The sequence below is a fragment of the Sordaria macrospora genome, chromosome 2 (assembly GCF_033870435.1).
Source record: "Sordaria macrospora chromosome 2, complete sequence".
Classification (NCBI taxonomy): domain Eukaryota; kingdom Fungi; phylum Ascomycota; class Sordariomycetes; order Sordariales; family Sordariaceae; genus Sordaria; species Sordaria macrospora.
This window is the reverse complement of record NC_089372.1, coordinates 3,479,071-3,502,610: the sequence shown is the minus strand read 5'-3', so window position 1 is coordinate 3,502,610 and position 23,540 is coordinate 3,479,071. Positions and strand designations below refer to the sequence as shown.

The window sequence follows — 23,540 nt, the reverse complement described above, 5'->3', positions numbered from 1 at the left end:
CTTCCTGAAATCATGAAGCTCCCTTCTTCACCCGTGTCACATTAATCGCATGTCGTCGTCGTCGTGGTTGTTGTCGTCGTGGTTGTCGTCTTGGTCGTAGGTCTTGGCCCCTTTGTCGCACCTACCCCTTTTCCCCAATACTGTCTTGAAAACAACTCTAAAAAGGCACGAACATTAGTAATTGACACCCAATGACGATGCTGGCATGTGTACCTTACGTTTGTACCACCATCAAACGTCGTGATCAGGGACCTGCAGAAGCGTGAGCTGCCCGCCTATAAATGGGAAACTTTCCGACATCGATCATGGGTGATCCTAGGAATAGAACCTAGGGATCAAAGGAAGCAGCTAGGCAAGCTGACAGTGTGGTAAGACAGACAGATAGACGACATCCCTATCCACTCATCAATGCAAATCCAGGACATGAACACACGGGAAAGATCATTACACCAGACTTCTCCTTCTCAGCCATCCACTTAGATCACTCGATGCCATTTGTACCTGAATTGCCAGCGATGCCATCTCCAAATATTGGTGGCACAAGCTACAAAAGGTTCAAGTTGAACAAGGACACCTCCCACACCTCCGCCAAGAAATACTTGGCGATGCAACGCTGGTGTCAACACCCCCCCGCAGTCCCCCAGAAATAAGATGTCTTGGGCCTTTTTAAGCGCACCTTGAGCGGGCCTTAACAGGGGGATGAAGCGCCAGCCCTACCCAAAGACGACCCTAAGCCCCCCATGTTCATCGTGGAGGACCCCTCCGACTGTTAACAAGGCTGCAACAGAGGGCGGCCTCCGTTCCCGTCATCTTCGTTTGGTTATTCGGTGTCGCGATGGGAACCGAAAGGTGTGATGTTGGCGAGGTTGGACAGACACTTGGCCCGCGGCTCCAAACAAACGGGTGGTCGTTACATCCTCGCGCCTTCCCCCCTCATCCATCGGGAAGTTGGGGCTGCCTGGAAGCTCGTCAGACTCTCCCTCCTCAATCTTCATCATTGACTGACCTTCGTTTCTTTCCCCTCTTTTCTCCTTACCCCCACCGTCGACGATACTTCTTTCACTTTTTGTTTCGCCACGGAGAAACGACAGCCACAATCGACAAATCTTCAGCTGCAGTCGAGGATCAACTGCAGCTTCTCAGCTCGTTGGCCAGCAGCGCTGCAGGTGTCTTGGGCGTGATCCAGTTTTTTCTCCAGCGCCCTCAACTTCAACGACTCCTTTCCTTCTTTTCGCCTTTTCCTTGATCTCCTTGACTTCTTGAACCTCTTGCCATTCTTCCTGTCGACGTTGCTATAGTGGACCAGACGCTGTTTGTAGAGCTAGCCGCCGATGGACTACCAGTATGCGCCCCCGTATCCGCACGCGCGACCCCCTCTGCACTCTGCCCACTCTGCAGGCTCCTTCAGCAGGATATCGACCGTATCGGACCTCGCAGATTTCGACCATGTACAGCCACGGCCGTCGCTGGTTTCCCTTCAGTCGGAATATGATCATGGTGGATCAAATTATCAAAGTCATGACATCGGGGGAGAGGGCGGACATGTCTACGCAGGAGCCCACACGGGCTGGTCTGCGCTGTCAAACTTGTCAGGCTTAGGCGGGGGAGGCGCTAGAAAGAGCAACTACGAGCCAGTGCAGTTTTCAGACCAGCTCTCCGTAAACCACCACCAACCACCACCGTTCCAGCGCAACAGGCACAGCCAGGGCCGGTCCTTTGCCGCCCGCGCTGCCCATCTGAACCGCCGACATGACACGATTCCCGAAGAAGATGGCATCGATCTCGGCCTCATCCAGTCCGCCGCGCCCCTAGGCGGCAGCCATCCTCCGGCTCCAGCCCTGTACCCACGCGTCGAGCCTGTCTTCGATGTTAGCGCAGCCTTGGGACCATCTACACACGCGGATGACAAGTTTGTTAGGTCGTTACAGGAACAGGAAGCACAGGGCAAACTCACCGGTGGTTTGGGGGCTGGAATCCGTACCGATGCTGTGGTGACAGAATCTGCGCTGCTGGCTACGAGTCCCATCTCCGAAAGAGGCTCTTCTATGCGACGCTCATTCACAAGAGCCGCTGCACATCTCAGTCGCCATGACACTGTCAAGCAGTTGGCACAGCAGGAGGCAAACAAAAGAGGAGAAGTAATTGAGGTGGTGATGGACGACGACATCATGAGCAACTCGGGCAAGTTCGACTTAAGCGTCATGGCTGGACCAGACCCAGGGTCAAAAAGTCCGTATACCCAAATGCGGCAGACGACGTTTCCTACATCCAAGAGGATTGAGAAGCAGGTGTTCTACCCTACGCCAGACTGGAAACCCTTTTCCATGACATGGCCATATTTGGTGTCACTCATCATCATCTCCATCGTTGCGGCCGGGGGCGTGGAAGTCCTATACCAACGATCAGCCAACCAGCCGTTGGTTGTCTTCAGGTCGCCCACCGATATAACACCTAGCGTGTACTTCTGTGTCAAGTTCTTGCCGACACTGATTGCCGTTACATATGGTGTGCTCTGGCAGATTACCAACTTCGAGGTGATGCGCCTTGAAGCTTTCTACCAGCTATCCAAGGAGGACGGCTCCCTGGCAGCAGAGTCAATCAACGTGGACTACTTTACCTTCTTCAACCTCTTCCGACCTATTCGGGCCCTCCATTACAAACACTATGCGGTAGCGGTATCAACCGTTGCAAGTCTTCTCGCCAACGCGCTGGTCCCGACTCTCTGCTCAGCCTGCATTATCCTTTCACCAGACCGTGACACTCGCCTCCTGAACCCTAACGACGAAAAGCGCATTTCCATCCACCACGTCTGGTCACGCATCCTCACACTCACGCTTGTGATTATTGCCGTATTCGGCTGCATCCTCTTCTACCAACTACAAAGTCGTCGCTCCGGCCTCCTCGCCGACGTCAAAGGCATCGCCGGTCTAGCTTCCATGGCCACGGTCAGCCACATCCTCATGGACTTCAAAGACATGGACGTGGCCACGCACAAGGACATCCACAACAAGCTCAAAAACCATCGCTACGTGCTGCGCAACTCTGCTCTTGCCCCCGCCGACGAAGTCTACAATAAACCGCTTTCCAAAAAGGAACAAGACCGCGAACGTTACACCGGCAGCCACCTCGACGAAAACCCTCACCCGCTCTCCCTTCGCGCCGTGGGCGCCATCCCCTTTATCACCTTCATCACTCTCTTCTCGGTGCTGATCCCCTGCGTCCTCTTCACGCCCGCCAACGTCCTGGCCGACCGAGCCCCCTGGGTGATCACCGCCTTGGCCGTCTGCCTCAAGCTCAGCTGGGGCGCCATGGAGACGGATGTGCGCATGATGGAGCCGTACTACATCCTCTCTACGAAGAGGCACGCGCCTCCCAAGACGCTGACCCTTGACTACAGGTCTATGCCCTTCGGCGGGTGGGTCGCGCTAAAGGGGGCCATGAACGGACACTGGCTGGTGAGCTTTGTCGGTTTCGGGAGCGTCATGGCGGAGTTTTTGACAGTGTTGGTCACAAGCTTGGCGAGTGTGGAGGGGAGGGTGTTTGTCGATGCTACCAAGGAGGCGTTATTGCTTGATGGGAGATCGGAGTTCCAGTCTCACAAGGCTAGGGACGACGAAAACGACACAAACTCAATCAACGCCGGCCAAGAAACTCCATTATCCTTCTGGATCTCGCTGTGTCTGGCGGACTTTGTCCTGCTGTACATGGGGGTGCTAGCCACCATTGTGTTCATTCGACGCCGCCGCGTGTTCTTGCCAAGGCAGCCGAATACCATTGCCAGTGTTCTGGCGTATATCCACCAGAGCAAGATGTTGTACGACTTTGTAGGCACGAATAAGCTGAGTAATGCCGATATGGTCAGGAAGCTGGAGGATCAGGTGGGCAAGACATATGGGCTGGGATGGTTTCAGGGACGGGATGGGCAGGTGCATTGTGGTGTGGATGAGGAGGAGCTGTTGACGGGATATAGAAGGGGGATGGATTATTCGAAGGCGACGAAGCCGTGGGCGGAGGGGGTGGAGTGGCTGTGATTTAGCTTGATGTTTGGGTTTAATGTTTGGGGGCCTCTTCCAAGGGGAAGTGGACTGGGAACACTGGCCGTTATAATGATGATTGTGATGATGATGCATTTTGAGTTGGGCGGAGTTCATAGTGGCTTTTTGGACATATATTCGTGATTGAACGATATTGGATATACCTACTTTCATCTTTCAAACCGTATATTATACCCGTCGTATATCACAGGTTGCTGGAAACTTACCTGTGAGTGACAATCTGTTGCCCTTCTCCAATGAACCGTCCATTGTTCGGTACAGGCACTTTGCATTCCTTTCACCAGTAACTCGGGCAACAACAAATGGCTCCCATGGATGTCTCTTTGTACAATTAAGAGAGGAAGTGCACTCTTTCCCTTCCTTCCACTTGGTACCCAGCGTACCTGACCAGTCAAGTTAGCCAACGTGACGCATGCTGAATCCCGTCCGTCAAACCAAGGGCATTCAAGACGAGCAAAACAGCACCCCCATGATCCAGAACGCGCACCTGCCTACACTACCACAGACCTTTCAACTCCGCGAGGTTTGTCAAAACCGTCCCAAACATCCAGCTCCCGACTACAGCCCAATCTCCTTACTTATATACCAACCAACCAACCCACTAACCAACCAGCCGATTTACCACTTCGCAGGCCGAAGGGAAGCAACACAACACAACACTCCATTAATAATACGAAAAGAAAGAAAAAAGATATGTGCAAAACCTACCGCCAACGAGTCTTTTGTCCAGGAGATACCCACAGGACCGAGATCGTTAGGACCGTTAGGACGGCCAGGAACGTCAACGGAGACCACCCCAATTCTGCGGAGGAGCTCGAGAATAGCAGCACCAACTACAACGAAAACAACAACTGTAAATGCCACATAGCCACCGCCGCCGACATTCTCTTCCTTCCACCAGTCATTGACTACAGCCTGGAAAGGACTTGTGCGGGGTGTATAGAGGAGGAGAGAGATTTGGTGATGAGAGTGATGGCTTTGAAGAGGGCTATTGCGGAGGAGGACGTGAGCGAGGCGAGAGCGGAAATGGAGGGGGGATATGATAGTACTGGGGATGGTGCTGGGTATGGGAATGGGCACGGGTATGGGAATCTTGCTGTGGAGTTTGTGCCGATTGGGATGAGAGTCGAAGTCGGACTTGGATTTGGGAGTTTGAATTCGGAGACAAAAACGGCGAAGACAAAGGCAAATGACAACGGAGACGGTGATGGCGACGCGAGCGCGAGTGTGAGTGCGAGGGCAGTTGAGTTGAGGTCGGCTGGGGTTCGGTGTAGAACTGCTGGTGAAGGCGTCAGTGAGCATGAACCGAGTTACCTACCTGAGCTACCTCTGGAAAGAGGGAACCAGGAGATGAACAAGTCGGGTGTTGCGGTTTCGGCTCCGGCTCTGGTTACAGGGCATGGTATCTCTAAACCTAATTTTCTACCTAATTTCTACGACGTCAACGACAGGAGGAGGACGGGGGGAACAAATGGAGGTGAAACAGCCGCCTCTACAACTACTAGCAAGAGGTTTAGTGAGCAGGCTGTTCACATCAACAACCAACAGCAATATGCTACATGTAAGCCGCCCCAACCCCTGATTTGACTTTATCCTGGACCTGGACCAGTCTTTTCTCGAGCTCAAGAGTACCTGACTGACCACGAAGATGTTCCTTTCACAGATATCATCCCCCCGCGCCCAACCTTGAGAAGATCTGCCGCTCATTCTGATATGAACAAGATGATGAGGGAGAGTTTTTATGTGTCATCTGTCTTTCGGCCTTTTGGGTAGAGGTTGAGGTGCTCAAAAGGGTGAGGACCTTGGAGCTAATGGTGAAGGGGCTTCGACCATGTATGGACTATCGACTATGAATCCTGACGGTTCAGCAGGTAGGATGCACGCACTTTCTCGGATATTGTCTGTTGCTGGTAGTGTAGGTGGTTTTGGCTTCTCTGGGCACACGTATGTCAAGCAAGTAGGTGTCGAGGTGTAAGAGTTAGTCTAGAACGCAGATAGTTAGATCCCGGCTGTTGAAAGACAGGATAGGTATGAAGCCAAAGATAGCTACACCATGATAGTAACCAAGACTAGTGATCAACTGCTAGATAATCTGATAAGTGATAAAAAGAGATCTCTTCACATCGCTCTTCGCCGACATCCGACACCTACTTCTACTTCAGAATAACTAGTCCAGAAGTTTCATCCCCACGCCGGTTGCCATGTATACGCGTCTCTCTTGTCTGGAAAGGATGGAAGATGGCATGTGGATGGATTGCGATCAAGAATGATGGGTTGCGATAACAACCCCCCCTCTTCCCAACCCCCAAATCGCGGGTCGAATCGCAACCCAAATCAGGCACAGGATGCAAAGTGAAACAAGGGCCAGTTCCAAAAATGAGTTACACAGAAGCTCATCATGAAAGATATCGGTGTTCAATCAATGGGCAACGGTAGACCGCTGAGTGATGATACACTACACGCGCGATGCGTACTTCCATCTTCCAGACTTTCTGGATTTCAACGTCCAAGACTTGGATGAATGGATGCCAGTTAAGTCTTCCACGTGTTGCACTCTCCTCGGCCTTCTTTGGTCAAATCATCAAAGATGAAGCCTTTGCTGAAGCCTTTGCTGAAGCCTTTGCTGAAGCCTTTGCTGAAGCCTCTGCTGAAGCCTGATCGTAACAAGAAACGACGAGAGGGTTGCGATGATAATGGACTGGACTGGAGTTGGGCCTGCAATGGCTGTGATTGGAAAACATGGAAATGGAGTGGCAGCCAAGGAAGAGAAACAAACACGCAAACACCTTGCATGCATTTCCCCATCTTTTTTGGCCCCCGTTACAGTAGTTTCAACGTGATCAAGATGCAGCACAGAATCCACATTGCAATCGCAAGCGCAATGGAACATTGTGATAGGAGTGTGAAAGAGAAAAAGCCGCCAAGAAGCCAAAAGGGAGCTTCCGTCTTTAGAAAGCCGCTCCGTCTGGGGGCGCTCCGATCTCCGACAGCGCTTTTCCCAAAGTCACCTAGCCAGCAAACACCAGCGGTGCCCGCTAGCAAATCAAGATGCGCACGAGGAACCTAAGAGGGGACTCCGTGCATTCAATGGTTCTTTTTTAGTGTATGGGTTTCAAGGATGGTGATCTGCCGAAACTAAACGCCAGGGCATTTGGCTGGGTGTGTTGTGTGTTCTTGGCCGTCGTCGTCAGGCCGGCTTTTTGAACCTCTCGTCTTCTTCTCCAATAAATATTTCATTCCCGAACGAAGCCGCGATGCCCGGCCCAAAGCTTCCCAATTCAACCAATCATGACGCGATAAGCTCTCCCCGTGGGCATCAAGCAATCAAGGTTTGAATGGTCGCCAAACGTGTTTGGGATAGAAAATTGATGAGGTAACCCTGTGCGGGGAAGGTTTGGGATATTGTTCAGATGGGTGAAACGTACCTGGAGCTCCGGGAATATCAAAGGAGTGACATGATTATCCAGTCACAATCGAGAGTTGGACGTTCTTGTAGACTACCACCAAACTTTTGTGAACCCACCATCACCACTTATCACCACCTCACCACCAATTGACGCCAAGTTCCGTTCCTCAAGAATCTTTCCACGAGAGATCTCCCGTCGGTGTACCTGAATGATCATCTCCATCAAATATGTGGGCGACTTTGTTGTGTATCGCTTACCGCCATGCTTTCCATGAAGAGGAGACATACTTATCTCACCCACCCGCTTCAACATTTGATGTAACTTTGGTCTCCATCATCCCTTCCTGATCTGCGTACCTAATCCGGCAATCTCACCCACTCATCCACCCACGACACCACACACCTGCTTAGACGGCTCCTACCCACAATTTCCAAGATGCAGGAACCTTCCCTTTCAGGATAAGGAGCCAGCGGTTGATCGACACACGCTTCAACAACGCTTCATCGGCCGAACGTCCGTGAGGACATAATCCCGAGGAGTTTGAGGCAGAGATATATAAAGAAGCCAGGGCCATCAAAGTCCAATCTGGTAATCTTGACTCCTGTGTCCTCGTCCTTCAGTTCCACCGTGTGATACCTAGATCCTCTTCAGATCCTCTCAAATCCTCCGTCTTTCTCTCTCTCATCCCCGGTTTCATTCTCATCTCATAACCCGCCAAAAAACCGCCAAAATGGTCCAACTTCTCTCCGCCTTCGTTTCCCTCCTTTCGGTTGTTGCCGTCTCCGGCGCCGCCATCCCGGCCGCCGCCCCCGCCCCCGCCCCCGAGGCCATCGTCGATATTGCCGTCGAGACTGTTGAGACCACTGGCGACTTCACTGCCCAGGCTTGCCAGTACACCTGCGGTACCGTCTGCTACACCTCTTCTGCCGTCACTGCCGCGTTGAACAAGGGGTACGGCTATTACAAGGCTGGAACCACCGTTGGTAGCAGTACGTTTTTCCTTTTCCTCCTTCCTTCCTTGCTTGCTTCCAGTTCCTTTCACCCACACCATTCATTCCCCTCCTTCTTCAGCCCCTCCTTCAACCCCTTCTCCTCCAACGCATCAATACTAACACCCAACCAACAGATAGCTACCCCCACCAGTACAACAACTACGAGGGCTTCAGCTTCCCCACCGCCAAGCCCTGGTACGAGTTCCCCATCCTGTCTTCCGGCTCCGTCTACACCGGCGGCTCTCCCGGCGCTGATCGCGTCATCTTTGACTCCAAGGGCAACTTGGACATGCTCATCACCCACACTGGCGCTAGCGGTAACAACTTTGTTGCTTGCAAGTAAGCGCACCGTCTCTGGAAATGGGAGTTGGAATAGAGAAGAGTGATGAGATGTGGGATGAGATGAGAGATACCTTATGAATGAATGAAATGCGAGGACGGAACTGGAAAGAGGAAGAGGAAGAGGAATGATCGGACCATGGCGCTGGACTGGACTGACTGGATTGGACCTGGACTGAGCTGGACTGGTACCTTGATACCTATAGACATGGTCAGGGCGTGATGTGGTGTACATAGCACAAGTGCTTTGTGCAAATCTTGCTTGTCTGTCTGTACATATTGGACTTACCCTGCAGCGGAAGTTCGGTTGTCTGTTAGCATCAAGAAAGGGAGGAGACCTTCAATACCTCAAAACTACCGCCTTCGAATAGTGAATGCACTTACACATGATAAAAGAGATGGTTCAGTCATCAGCAGTCACCCCGTACTGCCCATCTTCATATAAAGCACCGATAGACACCCCCTTGTTATCAGCAATCAAGCCGATGAGCTGCTGACCGATATCCTTCATGTCGTTGTACTCTTTGAGCAAGTCGATATGTTTCTGTACTGTTTCCTCTGGTGGTTGACTGCTTGTGGGTTCATGTTGTCGGATGTTAGCCAAGTTGGTGCTTGGTGAGTGAGTGACGAGGGACCTGTTTTATAAAAACGTACCTAAGGTCTGAACTCTCTAGCGCCATCTCTCGTGCCATGCGAAATAGTTGGACGAGATCATTCTCGGCTTGGTCAAAGGCTTGGAATACTTTGGCGATGTAGCCGAAGTACTTGTCCTGATCATGATGGCCGCGACGTACAAGATCAGCGGTAGTCCATAATCCATATCCATGAATAGCCGTTCAAACCGAACAAAACATACCCCCATAGCAGACTCCAGTTGGTGTCGGTTCTCGAACTTGACCTCAACAATTGGGTCATCTCCGCCCATCGTTATAATGAGCATGGGTTCATCAGGTTCGCTTTCGTGCACTTGCAGCTTCCATGCCTCGGCGGGTATTGCCAAGATCGTTCGATGGCTTTGCTCTTGATAATCTCCTTGATAGCCCGCCATGCGGCTCCTGTATCCGAGAACTTGACATCCCAGCTTGTAGTTGACTTTGTGCCATGATGAGGCATCACATCCGATCGGGGTGGTCTGGTTGTCGAGCCAAGCCTGAAACGACAAGATGAGATCGATTTGAGTTTGCAAGACTTGACGAAGATTTTCAGGTAGGCTAATGATGGTGTTTGACGGTGACGATGGCCTTGAACATGGGGAAGATATTGCGGGTGGCATGATGGCGTTGCCGGCTGAGATCAATAAAAGAGGATGTAGTGTAGAAGGGAAGAAGGCGATGAGCAAACGACGTACATTCTGAGATGATGTTAATGTTAGTGGCACAGTTTATACAGTCGCGATTCACACAGTGCATGGCAAGATCATGATCCTTAGTATCGATCATGTTCAGAAACGTCGCGATGGTCCCTCGGCTTGTTGATTCCCATCGTAACTCGCTAGCAAATAAGCATAGCATATAGACCAATGTGGTTTCGCTGTCTACCTTATGTTTGATATTTCGCTGTAAGAAATCAAGTTTCCGTCAGACGCTGCTATTCTCCCTCCTTCGGGGGTTCCTTCGTACCCCTCAGATCATTGAGCAGATTATTGAGCAGTTCAATCGTTTTCCCCGGCGGCCTCAGATGTTGCTAACCTCCCGCATGCCTTTGACTGCTTTGAGCGCCAAAGAGATCATTGATGTTTAACTGCCTCCCTGCCAGCGAACTGCCTTCACTACTTCCACCGAACGCTCCCAGAGATGCCCATGGTGCCGGCGCCTGTGCATAATCTGCCACGGCAGACCCATTGCTCGGTACGCTCTGCTCATAATGGGCTCCGACGACCTGGTCATTAGCCGCGCTCAAAGCTGCCCTTGCCTTCTCCCAATGGTCCTGAATAAGACCCCAGTCGGGATGCTCCACGGGACACTGGCCCTGGGAGTCTCCTGCTTCTTTCTCCTCAGTGCTGTGTAGATGAAAGCCGAGTGCCCGCCCGGGTCCCGCTTCGTCGGCCTCCATTTTCAGACTTAGAAACTTCTCGTTGGTGGCCTCGTACATCTCGACCTTGGAGAGGTTGATAGTGAGATTCTCCATACTACGTCGATTCAGCACAAAGAGGTTGGTTTGTGGTAGTTCGTGACCGTTGGGGAGTATGATAGGGTCGCACTCGCAAAGGAACATGGGACCCTCGACATCGCGCAGTTCCCACGAGTTTGTTGTTTGCGACCACTCGTAGAGCCGGACGAAGGAGCAGGTCAAGGGAAGGTGGCGGAGACCAGAGATGTAGCGCTTCAGTACCGACATGTTGAGCTCGTAGTTGGTACGGGTGGTGTGCGCATAGGTAGCCGAACCGTCCACTTCTGGCACGTAGTTTTTGGGGTCGTACATGCGGTTCTCGGCATCGCTGGGCTGGACCGCGTAGCTCGAGTTGATGGCGTCGCTATCGTAATCGGATTGCTGGGCGTAGCGGGCGTTGCTTTCTCGGGAGCCGCCATTGTTGTAGGAGTGGTTGTTGCCGCGGCTGCGCCCCTTGCGAGGGGGTGGTCTCCCGCTCATGGTGGTAGTTATTGGGTATGGGGGACGTTCCAAATATCGAGAGGGCAAGGCGTGAGTGTGGGCTTTGTGTGCGCAAGTGTGTGTGATTGTTCGAGGGAAACGAACAATGTCCGTGATATGGATGGGCTCGAGATACGCCGGTGTCAATGATGTCGACGGTAGATACGGGTGTAGACGAGTAATTCGACAGAACGAGTAGTTATCGCCTCAGCTGAGTATCTGCGCACGGCGCTCGGATAGAGGTAGAGACGTAAAGGTATCGATGGAAAATACCGGTATTACAAGTTGTAGAGAGAGGTAGTGAATATTGATGAAGGGCAATTGGTGTTGTAGCGACTGAAAGGAACCGAACACAGCTGGAGCCGGCGGCCACGAGATGATTGATGTGTTGGGCGTCAAGACAACGCCGAGGTGCCTGCCGCGCGAGTATTTGGTGGGGTAAATCCGGGGAGCTACAGAGACTGACCACTCAAAGCCAAGTGATAAGCGTTAAAAGTGGGTCAGATATTGATAAAAGCAGGGGCAGTGGACAAGCTCGAGACAGCGTCATCGTCCACTGGACCAGCGACCCTGATCTCCCTGTGAGCTGGGCTGGGCGCTAGGGAGGTACCTATCCGTCACAGGGCAACCCCCGCCCAAGTTTCCATCCTGTTGTCCATTTCCAAACATGGCCAACATTTCCTCCGTGATCAACACCATGACTCGGCACTGGTAGATGCGGTTTTGTTTCCCTGGTTAGACGCCAACTTTGCATCCCTTGATTATCAACAAAAGTCATCGTATCGTCCTCCTCCACCGCTACCTCTATCGAGTCTACAGCATCGATCATCATCACCTCGACATTACCTTCCAAGCCCTGCCGAGTGCCCAACCGCCTTGGTAACATCCGACCAGACATAAACTACCTCGACCGACTACCACCTATTGCGCTGTCTTGGGTGCTGTGATATTTCCTACCGGATATTTCTCCCGACAATGAGCACAACGATCAAACCATCTCGACATATATAACAAAGGCCGCCACCATGCCCTCTTCCGAAGGGCCACCACCCCTTAGCCGCACCCGTACAGGGTCCGCCACTACCGATGCCGTTGATCTGGGCACAACCAACCCCCATTCGTTACACCAGGCTATCTACGCCCGCCGCGAAGAGTACACCCGTCCCCATCGGATACGCGTCAAGGTCGGAACTTGGAATGTTGCTGCTTGCCCTGGTACGGATAAGGACCTGGCCAGCTGGTTTGTCGATGGCAAGGGAATCGACACTGCGCTAGCCACGCTCGATCTCAACAATAACGGGGCCATCGAGGGGAATTCAGATGGAGAGGATGGGGTACACATACTTGGCGGGGATAAGATTGGCCTCTATGTGTTAGGATTGCAAGAGGTGGTTGACCTGAACACGGCAAGCCAGTACGTCAGTCGCGTGTACGCTGGAGATGAAGGGGTTACCCAAAAGTGGAAGACTGCTCTCGACGCCGCTCTTCCCCCAGGCTACAAACTCGTTGCCTCCGAGCAAATGACTGGCCTTTTGCTCCTCATCTATGCCTCTCCAGAGGTGGCGCCGACCATCAGCAACGTGAGCACCGTCAGTGTCGGCACAGGCCTTCTTGGCTATATGGGCAACAAGGGCGCTGTCGTAACTCGCATCATCCTGGGCGAGTCCACAAGGTTGGTCTTTGTCAACTGCCACCTTGCCAGTGGTATTGAGGGAGCATACAACGAGCGGCGTATTTGGGACGTTGGCCAGATCCTCGGCCGCACACGCTTCAAGCCCGTCAGCTTTGCCGGTGTGTCAGAGGACTATGAAGAGAAAATCGGTGACGAGGACTTTGCCTTCTGGTTTGGCGACCTCAACTTCCGTCTCGATGGTCTTCCTGGTGACGACATCCGACACCTCTTGATGTTGCACACAAAGGGAGAATATGGTGCTCCCAGGCCAAAGTTCAGGCGCGACAACTCTCTAGAGGGAGAACCTGTTATTGTGCACGCCGACAAGTCATCCGACGCCAGCGACCAGACGAATGATGATGAAAAGTCAACCACGACCCACTCCACAGGATACAGCAAGAAGACCGACTATGACAGTGATTCTGATTTGGATGCGCTTCCCGATCCTGACGACTTCCTGCCAGATCCCCACGATGACCCTACTTCACTGCAAGCAACGCTGGACTCGTTGCTTCCCCACGATCAGCTCACCCGGTTGATTAAGCAAAAGAAATTGTTCCATGACGGATGGCATGAGGGCAGCATCTCCTTTCTCCCATCCTACAAGTACGACGTCGGCACTGTTGGACTCTTCGACTCGAGCGAGAAAAGGCGGGCCCCTAGTTGGTGTGATCGAATCCTCTACCGCACCCGCAAGGATAAGGAGGCGTATGACAAGAAGATCAAGGATGCCGAGGACGCACGCAAAAAGGATGAAGAAATGAAAGCTCGCGGTATCGACGAGGCCGGAGATGATGACGAGGTGCTTTTCGACTATGACCCGGATAACGACGGCGATGAAGATCACGCTCCAGATGTGTCACGGCTGGAATACGATGAATACGACGAGGGCGAGGAAGGTGATAACCAGCACGACAGAGATGACTGGGTGGATAGGATACGCCAGGACATCTACACGTCTCACCAAAGGATCACATCTTCCGACCACAAGCCCATCATATCCATCTTTACCCTAAACTATGACGCTGTTGTGTCCGACCTAAAAGCAAAGGTCCACGCAGAGGTGGCCTGGGAACTAGATCGCGCCGAAAATGAGGGCCGCCCGTCCCTTACGGTGGTCAACGACTCGCGCGACATCCGAGGACCGGGACGTCCTGGTGGTTCTCAAGACTCCGCCGAAGAACTCGTGGACTTCGGCGAGGTTCGCTTCCTACAAAAGCAAAGCGCCACACTGACACTGGCAAATACAGGCCGGGTTGCATGCACTTTTTCGTTCGTCGAAAAGCCTTCTCCTGGCAAAGAAGATGGTCCCAGCCCGCCTCCGTGGCTGAAGACGTCCTTCATCTCTTCAGAACCAGCCATCGATGATTCGCAGCTACCAGATCTGGGCAAGGAAGTGACACTAGAGCCCGGTGAAACGGTTAGGGCACGGTTAGAGGTCAACATCAACGAAGTAGAGCAGGCTAGAGTGTTCAACAGTGGCAAGGATAGGTTAGAGGAAGTTCTTATCCTTCGAGTAACCGATGGTCGGGATCACTTCATTCCTGTGCGTGGTGTCTGGATGCCTACCTGCATCGGTCGCTCCATCGACGAGCTGATCCGGGTACCTGAAGGTGGTCTGCGCAAATTCGTTCACTCCCTGACTGAGAAGAACGGCGGTAAGGTCATGTCCGTTCCTGAAGAAATGGACGTCCATTGCGCCGCACCCAGAGAGCTGTTCAAACTCACCGAGGCCCTGGAAGCGGTCACAGAGCGCGTCTTGGCAGACGAGCAGATGCTTGAACAGTATAAGGTACCTAGAGCATCAGGTTGGCCGTTCGAACAAGACACTTGGCGAGTTACTGACAAGTCCCTCCGTGCCTCTCGCGCCGCCGACCTTATCGATGCCCTTGACGTAGGCATGGCTCACATTGTCGACGCCTTTCCCGCCGAGGTCCCTGCCATCGAGCGTCTTGAGACCGTTGCCGAGGTTCTCCAGCTCTTCCTCCGCGGCCTTACGGACGGTATTATTACCACGTCCCTCTGGTCACGGATCGAACAAGCTTCTCTCGTCTCCCTAGGTCAGGGAGCTACCGCCGCCTCCAAGCAAGAAACAGCCTACGAAGACGACAAGGGTACCATTCTCGACATTCTCTCCACCGCTCCCAACCACAACATCTCCTTCGTTTTCCTAACGGCCACCCTAGCCAAGATCACCACTGATCTTTCCCCCGTCACTAAATCAGACCTGGAACTCCTCAAATCGGACACTCCTGTGAGGCTTAGTATGCTGAACAGGCGGTCTCTCACCGCTGGACTTGTGAAGAGAAACACATCGTCTGGGTCGGCGGGGCAAGCAATGGCTGCGATAGCGGCCAGGCAAGCCAAGGAGAGGAGTTTCGCAGAGGTGTTTGGGGAATTGGTATGTAGAGTGCCGATGCAGAAGGGCATGAAGGATAAGGAGAGAAAGGCGGTGGAGGAGAGGCAGCGCGCTGTGCTGGAGTTATTTTTGCGGAGGAGGGGAGATTGAAACGAAATGACGGACTCCCTGAGGGGATACTCTAGATGAACATTTTGGAGTAGTACAGGATATATGGGCAGCATCCTTGGCGTACGGGAAACACTGATGGCTTCATGATTGGAAATGGGGGTTGAGCCTTTGGGTTTGAGTTGTACTACCATGTTTGTCGGCATAACGTAATACTGTATCAGTCAGAGGGTAGGTGTGATACCTTTGTCGTTTGTCTATCGGAGTTCTGGTTGTATCTGTTCATTTACACATGGGATGGTGCTTTCCGTTGGTGGTGATCAATCCAGTCATGGGAAAAGGTTGAGAAGTAGACGAAAGCGTGGCAGCGATGAAACATCGACATCACGCTGACATGGAGTGTCAGAGGATCAACTGCATTGCCTTATCCGAGCTGAGATGGATCAGGCACGCAGGTTCGCTTTAAGAACCATTGCGGTTATTGCGATGAAGCTCTACACATGGGCAAGACCGACAGACTGTCAAACGGGGAAAGAGCAGGTGTACGATGCGGAAGGAGGGAATCCACTCTATTTGCCTATTCACTTGAAATTGGGAAACCGCCTCGCAGTGAGCTAGTTTCAGGAGCGGGAGCCTGGAGAGCTGATCCCACTCATGATCCGTTCTTTGCTTGATATGACACAATTCGAGCACGAGCACGGAGAGAGGGTCAGACTGTCTTCGTGGAGTCACCGAACCTTTGATCCCATTCATTTACCATCGCCAAGTCACTCCAACTTCTTCATTGTTTCCATCCAAGGCAGGGTCATCTGGCCACCAGTGGAAATAGCTGGCAGCTGCCGTCTTCTCTGCCTCCCATCAACTCCGGTTTCAAATTGAACCTTTCCCAAATCACAAAGACATTCTAATCCAAAACCCTCTGACATCTTTACCATCTTACAAGATCAAGCCTTGGAGAAAGTCTTGTGCATTCACATCAAACTCGGACAAGCAACCCCCATTGGCGACACACAAACACCATGTCCTACGAATATCGATGTCTCATGCGCCGCCGCCTCGAGCTGTACCACGACCTCTTGACAGAACAGCTGAGGCCTAGGATCGAGGCTGCCGCTGCCGCTGCCGCTACCACTGATGCCACCACCGACCACCCAGACTCCGATACAGACCAGTGTATAGACGATGACGTTGATAACACTGACGACACCGACGATTCCGACGAGGATCTGTGCGAGTGGGAGCACGCCGAGAACAGTTCATCCGAGGAATCGTATGCCCGTGTTACTCAATGGCGTTGTGGGCTTGAGAGGAACGGCATTTGGGAGGATGATGCTTCGGACCATGGCGAGAACGACGAGAAACGATCGGATCAAGTGGAATTGGAGCAACAAGATGACAGAGTTTCTACCACCACAGAAGTTCACCAGTTTGAGCATACTGACAAGGGCAAGGCTATGGATACGAGTGTACACTATTCAGGAGGACCTTTAACACCACTCTCGGCGGCATTCGCATTGGATTACATCACCAAGGGCAAAGAGCAAGGACATATGGACGATGGGAAAAACACATTCAGCGGTCCAGAAACCACAAAGAGGGAAGGGGACAACACTGCAAGGCCTCAACAGATGGCATCCGGCTCGGAACCATCAAAGGACGACTCGCCAGACAAGTTCACCACACCACCCAGCTCTCCTTGCCGCGAGTATTCCGTCACTGCAAGCCCAATATCCACGGACGAGCGCAACCACCCAACATCCCACAGGCAACCCAACCTCACCTTATTTATGCCCATAAACTCGAGGCTTTTTCAGTTACCCCGTCGTTCCAAATCTCTACCGTTATTGAACCTCCTCCCCTCCCACTGCCCACCCACGCCACCCCCCGACACTTCCTCCTCAGCCGCTTCTACGTACTCGCTAAGGCCCTTTACCGTCACCCCAGCAGAACACAGATTTTTCAACAGACACATCGAACAAGTCGAGTACATGATCAGAGGAATCGACTATCAGTTTCAAATGCAGGAGTACCGGAATGAGATCCGACGACAGAATCGGCGGAGCAGGAGACGGGCGGAGGTGGAGGAGAGGATGAGAGAGATTGAATGCAGCAACAGGATGCCATCAGAGGACTGGAGCTGTAACAGCGTTGGTTTCGGTGAGGCGCAGTGGACTGAGGGAGCAACAGAGGAGACACAACATCAGAGCTGGGAGAATGATGCTGTTTCTCCGCAATCGAATTCGGCTGGCTTGCAGGGTGATGAATCTGCGGACACCGAACGGGAGGGTACTACCAAGCCCATATTATATAGGCAGGGTGATTGGGGAGAGACCTATGGTACAGACGGACACGAAGACGATGTTGATTCTGTTTGGCCCGATGGAGCTGGGGAGGATGATGGCTGTGAGACTGGATGGGGTAGTGCTTGGTCGGCCACACAGTTGGAACCCGAAGAGAAAATTCAGCTTCACCAACCTACCAACCCAAGCCCGCTTAGGAACGGGTATACACCCGATGACATGGTCTGGGAGGAGGCGGTGGCCGAGGTCGAATACCTGAGCTACTACGGTCATCAATCTAAGAGGGATGAGTGCGGAAGGAGGTACTGGCGTTTGTGAGAGGGGTAGAGGTGTACATGTATATGCGAAACTATCCTACAATCAATCAACAAAGAAAGGAGGTTGGCATGGCTGAGTTGCATCTTGGACAGTCGTTATAACTGAAGATGGAAGCATTGTATAGATACCCTAGCTGGCATACAGAAGAACCTATGTTCTGGCACCAAATATCAATATCGTCGAAGCAAGCCATCGGACAAGATAGTAAATGTGTTTACTGATACGCTATTTACGGACGAAAAGAAAATCACAAAAAGCATTTCTACCATAAAGGAGACTACAGATTTGCAAAAACACAAACGCCACCCCACAAGAGCATCATCCCAACCGCAACAGTAACGGTATTTCTCGCAGCCCCAGACGACGTTTCTGCAGGAGGTGACGGTCCGCCCTCTGTTATTGTCGACGTGACCGTGACCACACCATCACTACCACCACCATTTCCGCCTAAGGAGGTAGTTGGCGCCTGAACGCCTGAAGTGAACGGAACGCTGTTCGTGGTCGTCGCGCCTTCCCAAGCGACAGGTTCCATGCTAGCTGTTGGAATCGGTGTTGCTGTTGAGTTATTTGGGTTGAGAACACTGATGTGGATTAGGCATGCGGATGTGCCAGGTGGTCAGTCAAGGCGAGAGTGAATATGGAGGAAGGGAGGAAGGAAGGAAGGAAGGAAGGGAGGACTCACCCATCAACAACATGCACCACCCCATTCTCCACCAACACATCACTCTTGACCACCCTCGCCCCATTAACAAACACCTGCTTGCTACTTTCACCAGCATCACCAGCATCATCCTCAGCATCCGTCCCACCACCACCCGTCGTCGAAGTCCCATCAACAACCCTCACTTTAACCGTCCCCCCTTCCACCGTCTCATAATCCTTTTCAATCTCCTGCTGCTGCTGCCGCCCATCCTCATCTTTCTCTGACCCACCGCCGCCGGTCACATCACCACTAACATCCCCATCGCTTCCATCGCTGCTTGCATCACTACTACCGATACTCTCCAACAAATCACTATAAAACACCTTCCCGCTCGTCGTCCCTTGCACCTTCAAAATATGATAGCCCATAATATCCGCCAGCTCGTCCTCGTCCATGTCCGACACCACGCTGCCCACGCGGTCCCAGGCTTCGTTGGAGGGCACGAACATGGTGATGTCTTGGCGGGTGTTGAAGAGGTTTGTCAGGTTTGCACGGGATAGAGCGCCGACGGAGGCTGTTAGGGAGAGGCTATTTTCTGGTGAGGAGTCGTCTTGGCTTGTTGTGGATGAAGAGCCGGACGAGCTGGAAGAGGAACTGGAAGAAGAAGAAGGACTAAAAGAAGCCAGCGTATCATTCAACCTCGAAGGCAAAGACAAAACATGGTCGATGATGTGAATCGTTCCTCCCGAGAAGTTAAAGTTGGCGTGCGTTATTGTTGACTTGGTTATTTGTTGAGAACCGCCTGAGCCGGTGATGCCGGAGTAGAAGGAGACTACTGGCTCACTGTCGCTGTCGCTGCTGCTGGAGGAGCTGGAAGAGCGAGCAATAACCCTCTGACCACCAGATACATTAGCATAGGGAGTAATACCCGGTGCTAACAAGGTAGGGATAAACAGGGAGTTCCCGTCTATCCCGCTTTCGTCTACCACGTCGTTACCACCATCCCTCTTCCTTTTTCGTCTCTTCTTCGCTGCCGCTGCCGCTGCCCCTGAGGAGGTCCCAGCACCAGTCCCGGCAGTCAAATTCGAAGTATACCACACTCCCCGCAACACATGGTAATTCCAAAACGCCTCGACCAAGTCGGGGTCCGAGTTGAAGTCGTCCATGATGGCCGAGTTGCTGAACAGCCCGTCCAGCGCATGGTTGCTGGGCGCTAGGATGGTGATGTCGGAGGTCCCGTTGATGGCGGCGAAGAGGGCCTGTTGGGTCTGGATGTAGTTGTTGAGCGTCGAGAGGGTGTCGTTGTGGGCGTGCAGGGTTTCGGTTAGGGTGGGACGGTGGTCGGTGGTGGTTTGGGCTTTGACGGAGGTGATGGGTAATGCTAGTAAGGACAGAGTCCTTCTGGGTTTCATTATGGTATTTTGAGGATGATGGAATATGGCTTGGCAATGGCGGGGCTTGGTGGTGGTGGTGGTGGTGGTGGTGGTGGTGGTGGGGGAGGAGTGTCGACGGATGTCAAAGATGTTCACGATGTCGGGGGCTGACATGGGGAGTAGAGCTTCCGGTCGTGTATCCAAAACAGTCGACGGGGAGCGGAACAAGGAAGCCTTCAGGATGAGGATGATTCTTGATATCGTTATATTGAACCTATGGCCTAGTCTCGTGGGTCCTTTCAACAACTTGGGAAGCCTTCCATCACCCCGTTGTCATCCTTCTTCCCATCTCCCATCATCTCCATCATCTCCGTTCTTCGAAGAAGGCTGGCTACCTCTAAGTCAAACCCTTCCTGCGTCCGCCCCATGCAAAGCTAACTTCTTGTTTTAATGAGTGATCTCAAGTGAAGTCATCTTGATGAAGACATTCAAAAATTACAAAGTGAAAAGGAAAACAAAGGGACCAAAGCTTCCATATTACAGTCGTCGAGCAAGGGATGACCACATCTTTATCTCAATTTTCAACATGGTGACTTCTCCCAAATGAAGTCAAACTGAATGACACTCCTTTAGAAATCTGCTGAGGCGCTTGCCATTTAGCTGGCCACGGCAAGGTGCAAAAGAGGTCAGGAGAACATTAAAGCCACTTGCATTCCTCACACGACCTGCACATAGTCTGTACACACAGAGATGCCTCGAGGAACTGTGGCTACGGTAGGTATGGTGATAATGATGGCCCAGTCACGGTGATGGATATCGTCATATGAGAGTTAGACTTCTTCAACAGATTATGATTTGTCTCTTCCCCCATGGCTTCGGGCTCAGAGGTGGAATGAGCCCTGCGTGATGTTCGCATAAAAGCCGGCAGAATCTCAGGGAAAGTGTACCTTGTATGCATGCATGGTGGCTACCTCTACCTTGGGTAGGTAGGTAGGTGCAAGCACTTGTAGCTGCGGATAGCGCGTGCCTGCCTTGAATGGTCTGTTGATTGTTGCATTTGGCAGGTGTACCTTATGTCGCAGAAGGCGGTACGTTGATGTTTCTGATTTTTGTTCACCTTCCATCTCAGCAGCAAATTCAACGTTGTTCAAGCCCAGATGGAACTTTTGAGAAAGGGGCGATCAATGTGGACTGGACCTGATGATTTGAGAAGGACGAACTTGTGCTTGCTTGTTAGTTGGAATTGCTGGCTCAGAAAACTCATCCTTCTGGTTTGCAAAAAGAGAAGAACCGCAAGTCCTTTGTGCTTTTGACATCCGAGAGTTTCAGCCAAAACGGGTTTCTCCTTCTCGTGTTGCTCTCTATTGTCGGTTGGGTTCGGGAGGCGGTGATCAAGACTGATTTACTAATATATTTTTGGAAGGAACGGGCGGTGAAAGAACTGATGGAAGAAAGGATCGGAGAACCAGAGAACACCAGAATTGTTTCAGTCATTTTTCGTTCGCTTCATGAAAGCAATAATAACATCAAACTTTCTAGGCTCTTTCACAAAACAGCTCGAAAGATCTCCACCGTCATCATCATCGCCTGTTTAACAGAAGGGAATCGCTTCCCGCTAGACCAAATCGTCACCGTACGAAAGATCATTCCATTCATGGCAGAGTGACCATGCCTCGATAAACTCCAGGGGTTGCCTGCTTATGACATCCAAGTTGTGGGTTAGGGAACGGAGTCCCGGAAGAGGCTCCTCAAAACTACATGGGTGATCGCTTCTTCAACAAGCTCTTCCGTGTTCTAAGCCACGGCCAAGATCCCTGAATCAAGATATGACGATACATTGAAGCGTCGTCGAAAGTCCGAAACAAGAGCCCAGAGCCTTGGCTCAGTCGCTCTCGGGGATATCGGTAAGGCTGCCGGGACATAACTAAACTCGGGCCGGACCGTCATACTCCGGGTGGGGATTCCAAGAACGCGGGGAATGCCATCCTGGCTGTCTTACACCAAACCGGGGATGTTGCCCAGACGGCAAGATCTGGAAGGAATCCGTAAAACATGGGTATTTGCGTGTCGCCAACGCCTCGACATTTTCTTGATAGCCATGTTGGTGGCTTCAACGAAGCCGTGAGCCGCTGATGTCGTCCATATGGGGCAAAAAAAAAACAAGGAATCCGGGGAAGATAACGACTAGAAGAAATCGGGGGCGACACTCGAGTATAAATACCCACGATGACCTCAAACCTCAAGCGCTGATGATCCACCACGAGCAAGTTTGAGCAGATTCCAACTTCATTCCTCCTCACCCCATCACCATGAAGGTCCTCGCCCCTCTCGTGCTTGCCAGCGCGGCCAGCGCCCACACCATCTTCTCCTCTCTGGAAGTCGGCGGCGTTAACCAAGGCCTCGGCCAGGGCGTGCGCGTGCCCACTTACAACGGACCGATCGAGGACGTTACCTCGGCCTCCATTGCCTGCAACGGCTCGCCCAACACGGTCGGCTCGACCTCCAAGGTGATCACGGTCCAGGCCGGCACCAACGTGACGGCCATCTGGCGGTACATGCTCAGCACCACGGGCGACTCCCCGGCGGACGTCATGGACAGCACGCACAAGGGCCCGACCATCGCCTACCTCAAGAAGGTCGACAACGCGGCCACCGACAGCGGCGTCGGCAACGGCTGGTTCAAGATCCAGCAGGACGGCATGGACGCCAACGGCGTCTGGGGCACCGAGCGCGTCATCAACGGCAAGGGCCGCCAGAGCATCAAGATCCCCGAATGCATTGCCCCCGGACAGTACCTCCTCAGAGCGGAGATGATTGCCCTGCATTCGGCGGGCAACTATCCTGGTGCGCAGTTCTATATGGAGTGCGCCCAGCTTAATGTCGTTGGAGGAACTGGCGCCAAGACCCCTTCGACTGTCAGCTTCCCTGGGGCTTACTCGGTATGTGCAACCATTCTTACACGGAATGTCATGGAGAGAGGTGGTGAGATGATTGCTAACATGTTTTGTTTTGTTTCATAGGGTTCTGACCCCGGAGTCAAGATCAACATCTACTGGCCTCCCGTCACCTCTTACACCGTCCCTGGCCCCAGTGTTTTCACTTGCTAAATGTCTAACGGGATGCGAGTGGAAAAGTGATAGCATACTGGTGAAAAGGAGAAGGACACTCTTTGTTTCACCTGGTGACCGCGACCTTGATGGCATCACTTGGTCAATCAGGGGGAAGGTCCTCAAACTCCGCACATAGCCGACCATATTCTTGTACATAACTTCATTACCTTGAATCCGAACATAATACCTGGGTAAATCGATTCCTCGTCCATGCATGGCCGTTTTCAATCGCCTTCTTCTCTCCATTTGGCATTTGACACGTATGATTCTTGCTC

The 23,540-nt window shown here is 52.4% G+C and overlaps 9 protein-coding genes across 9 annotated transcripts; 6 read left to right on the top strand and 3 right to left on the bottom strand.

The window, feature by feature from the left end:
- Window positions 1-704: 704 nt before the first annotated feature.
- SMAC4_02721 (uncharacterized protein) lies at window positions 705-4,169 on the top strand. The gene has a single exon (XM_003352239.2). It carries the CDS (start codon window positions 1,332-1,334, stop codon window positions 4,029-4,031), a length of 2,700 nt encoding a protein of 899 aa, XP_003352287.1. The 5' UTR covers window positions 705-1,331; the 3' UTR covers window positions 4,032-4,169.
- Window positions 4,170-4,748: 579 nt separating this feature from the next.
- SMAC4_02722 (uncharacterized protein) lies at window positions 4,749-5,642 on the top strand (the record flags this gene model as incomplete). The annotated part of the gene is made up of 1 exon (XM_003352240.1): window positions 4,749-5,642. One exon carries the CDS (start codon window positions 4,749-4,751, stop codon window positions 5,640-5,642), a length of 894 nt encoding a protein of 297 aa, XP_003352288.1.
- Window positions 5,643-8,192: 2,550 nt separating this feature from the next.
- On the top strand, window positions 8,193-9,142 carry SMAC4_02723 (uncharacterized protein; the record flags this gene model as incomplete). The annotated part of the gene is made up of 2 exons (XM_003352241.2): window positions 8,193-8,451; window positions 8,589-9,142. 2 exons carry the CDS (start codon window positions 8,193-8,195, stop codon window positions 8,795-8,797), a joined length of 468 nt encoding a protein of 155 aa, XP_003352289.1. The 3' UTR covers window positions 8,798-9,142.
- Window positions 9,143-9,196: 54 nt separating this feature from the next.
- SMAC4_14175 (uncharacterized protein) lies at window positions 9,197-10,066 on the bottom strand (the record flags this gene model as incomplete). The annotated part of the gene is made up of 3 exons (XM_003352242.2): window positions 9,197-9,362; window positions 9,448-9,563; window positions 9,650-10,066. 3 exons carry the CDS (start codon window positions 10,064-10,066, stop codon window positions 9,197-9,199), a joined length of 699 nt encoding a protein of 232 aa, XP_003352290.2.
- A 110-nt stretch (window positions 10,067-10,176) lies between these two features.
- Window positions 10,177-11,811, bottom strand: SMAC4_02724 (uncharacterized protein). The gene has a single exon (XM_066089833.1). The coding sequence runs from the start codon at window positions 11,380-11,382 to the stop codon at window positions 10,477-10,479; it is 906 nt and encodes a 301-aa protein (XP_065946153.1). The 5' UTR covers window positions 11,383-11,811; the 3' UTR covers window positions 10,177-10,476.
- A 161-nt stretch (window positions 11,812-11,972) lies between these two features.
- SMAC4_02726 (uncharacterized protein) lies at window positions 11,973-16,103 on the top strand. The gene has a single exon (XM_003352243.2). It carries the CDS (start codon window positions 12,408-12,410, stop codon window positions 15,561-15,563), a length of 3,156 nt encoding a protein of 1,051 aa, XP_003352291.1. The 5' UTR covers window positions 11,973-12,407; the 3' UTR covers window positions 15,564-16,103.
- A 437-nt stretch (window positions 16,104-16,540) lies between these two features.
- On the top strand, window positions 16,541-18,323 carry SMAC4_02727 (uncharacterized protein; the record flags this gene model as incomplete). The annotated part of the gene is made up of 1 exon (XM_003352244.2): window positions 16,541-18,323. The coding sequence occupies one exon, from the start codon at window positions 16,541-16,543 to the stop codon at window positions 18,137-18,139; it is 1,599 nt and encodes a 532-aa protein (XP_003352292.1). The 3' UTR covers window positions 18,140-18,323.
- A 494-nt stretch (window positions 18,324-18,817) lies between these two features.
- Window positions 18,818-20,194, bottom strand: SMAC4_02728 (uncharacterized protein; the record flags this gene model as incomplete). Its single annotated transcript, XM_003352245.1, has 1 exon — window positions 18,818-20,194. The coding sequence occupies one exon, from the start codon at window positions 20,192-20,194 to the stop codon at window positions 18,818-18,820; it is 1,377 nt and encodes a 458-aa protein (XP_003352293.1).
- Window positions 20,195-22,379: 2,185 nt separating this feature from the next.
- SMAC4_02729 (uncharacterized protein) lies at window positions 22,380-23,533 on the top strand. Its single transcript, XM_003352246.2, has 2 exons — window positions 22,380-23,094; window positions 23,176-23,533. Exons 1-2 carry the CDS (start codon window positions 22,465-22,467, stop codon window positions 23,260-23,262), a joined length of 717 nt encoding a protein of 238 aa, XP_003352294.1. The 5' UTR covers window positions 22,380-22,464; the 3' UTR covers window positions 23,263-23,533.
- The last annotated feature ends 7 nt before the right edge of the window (window positions 23,534-23,540 follow it).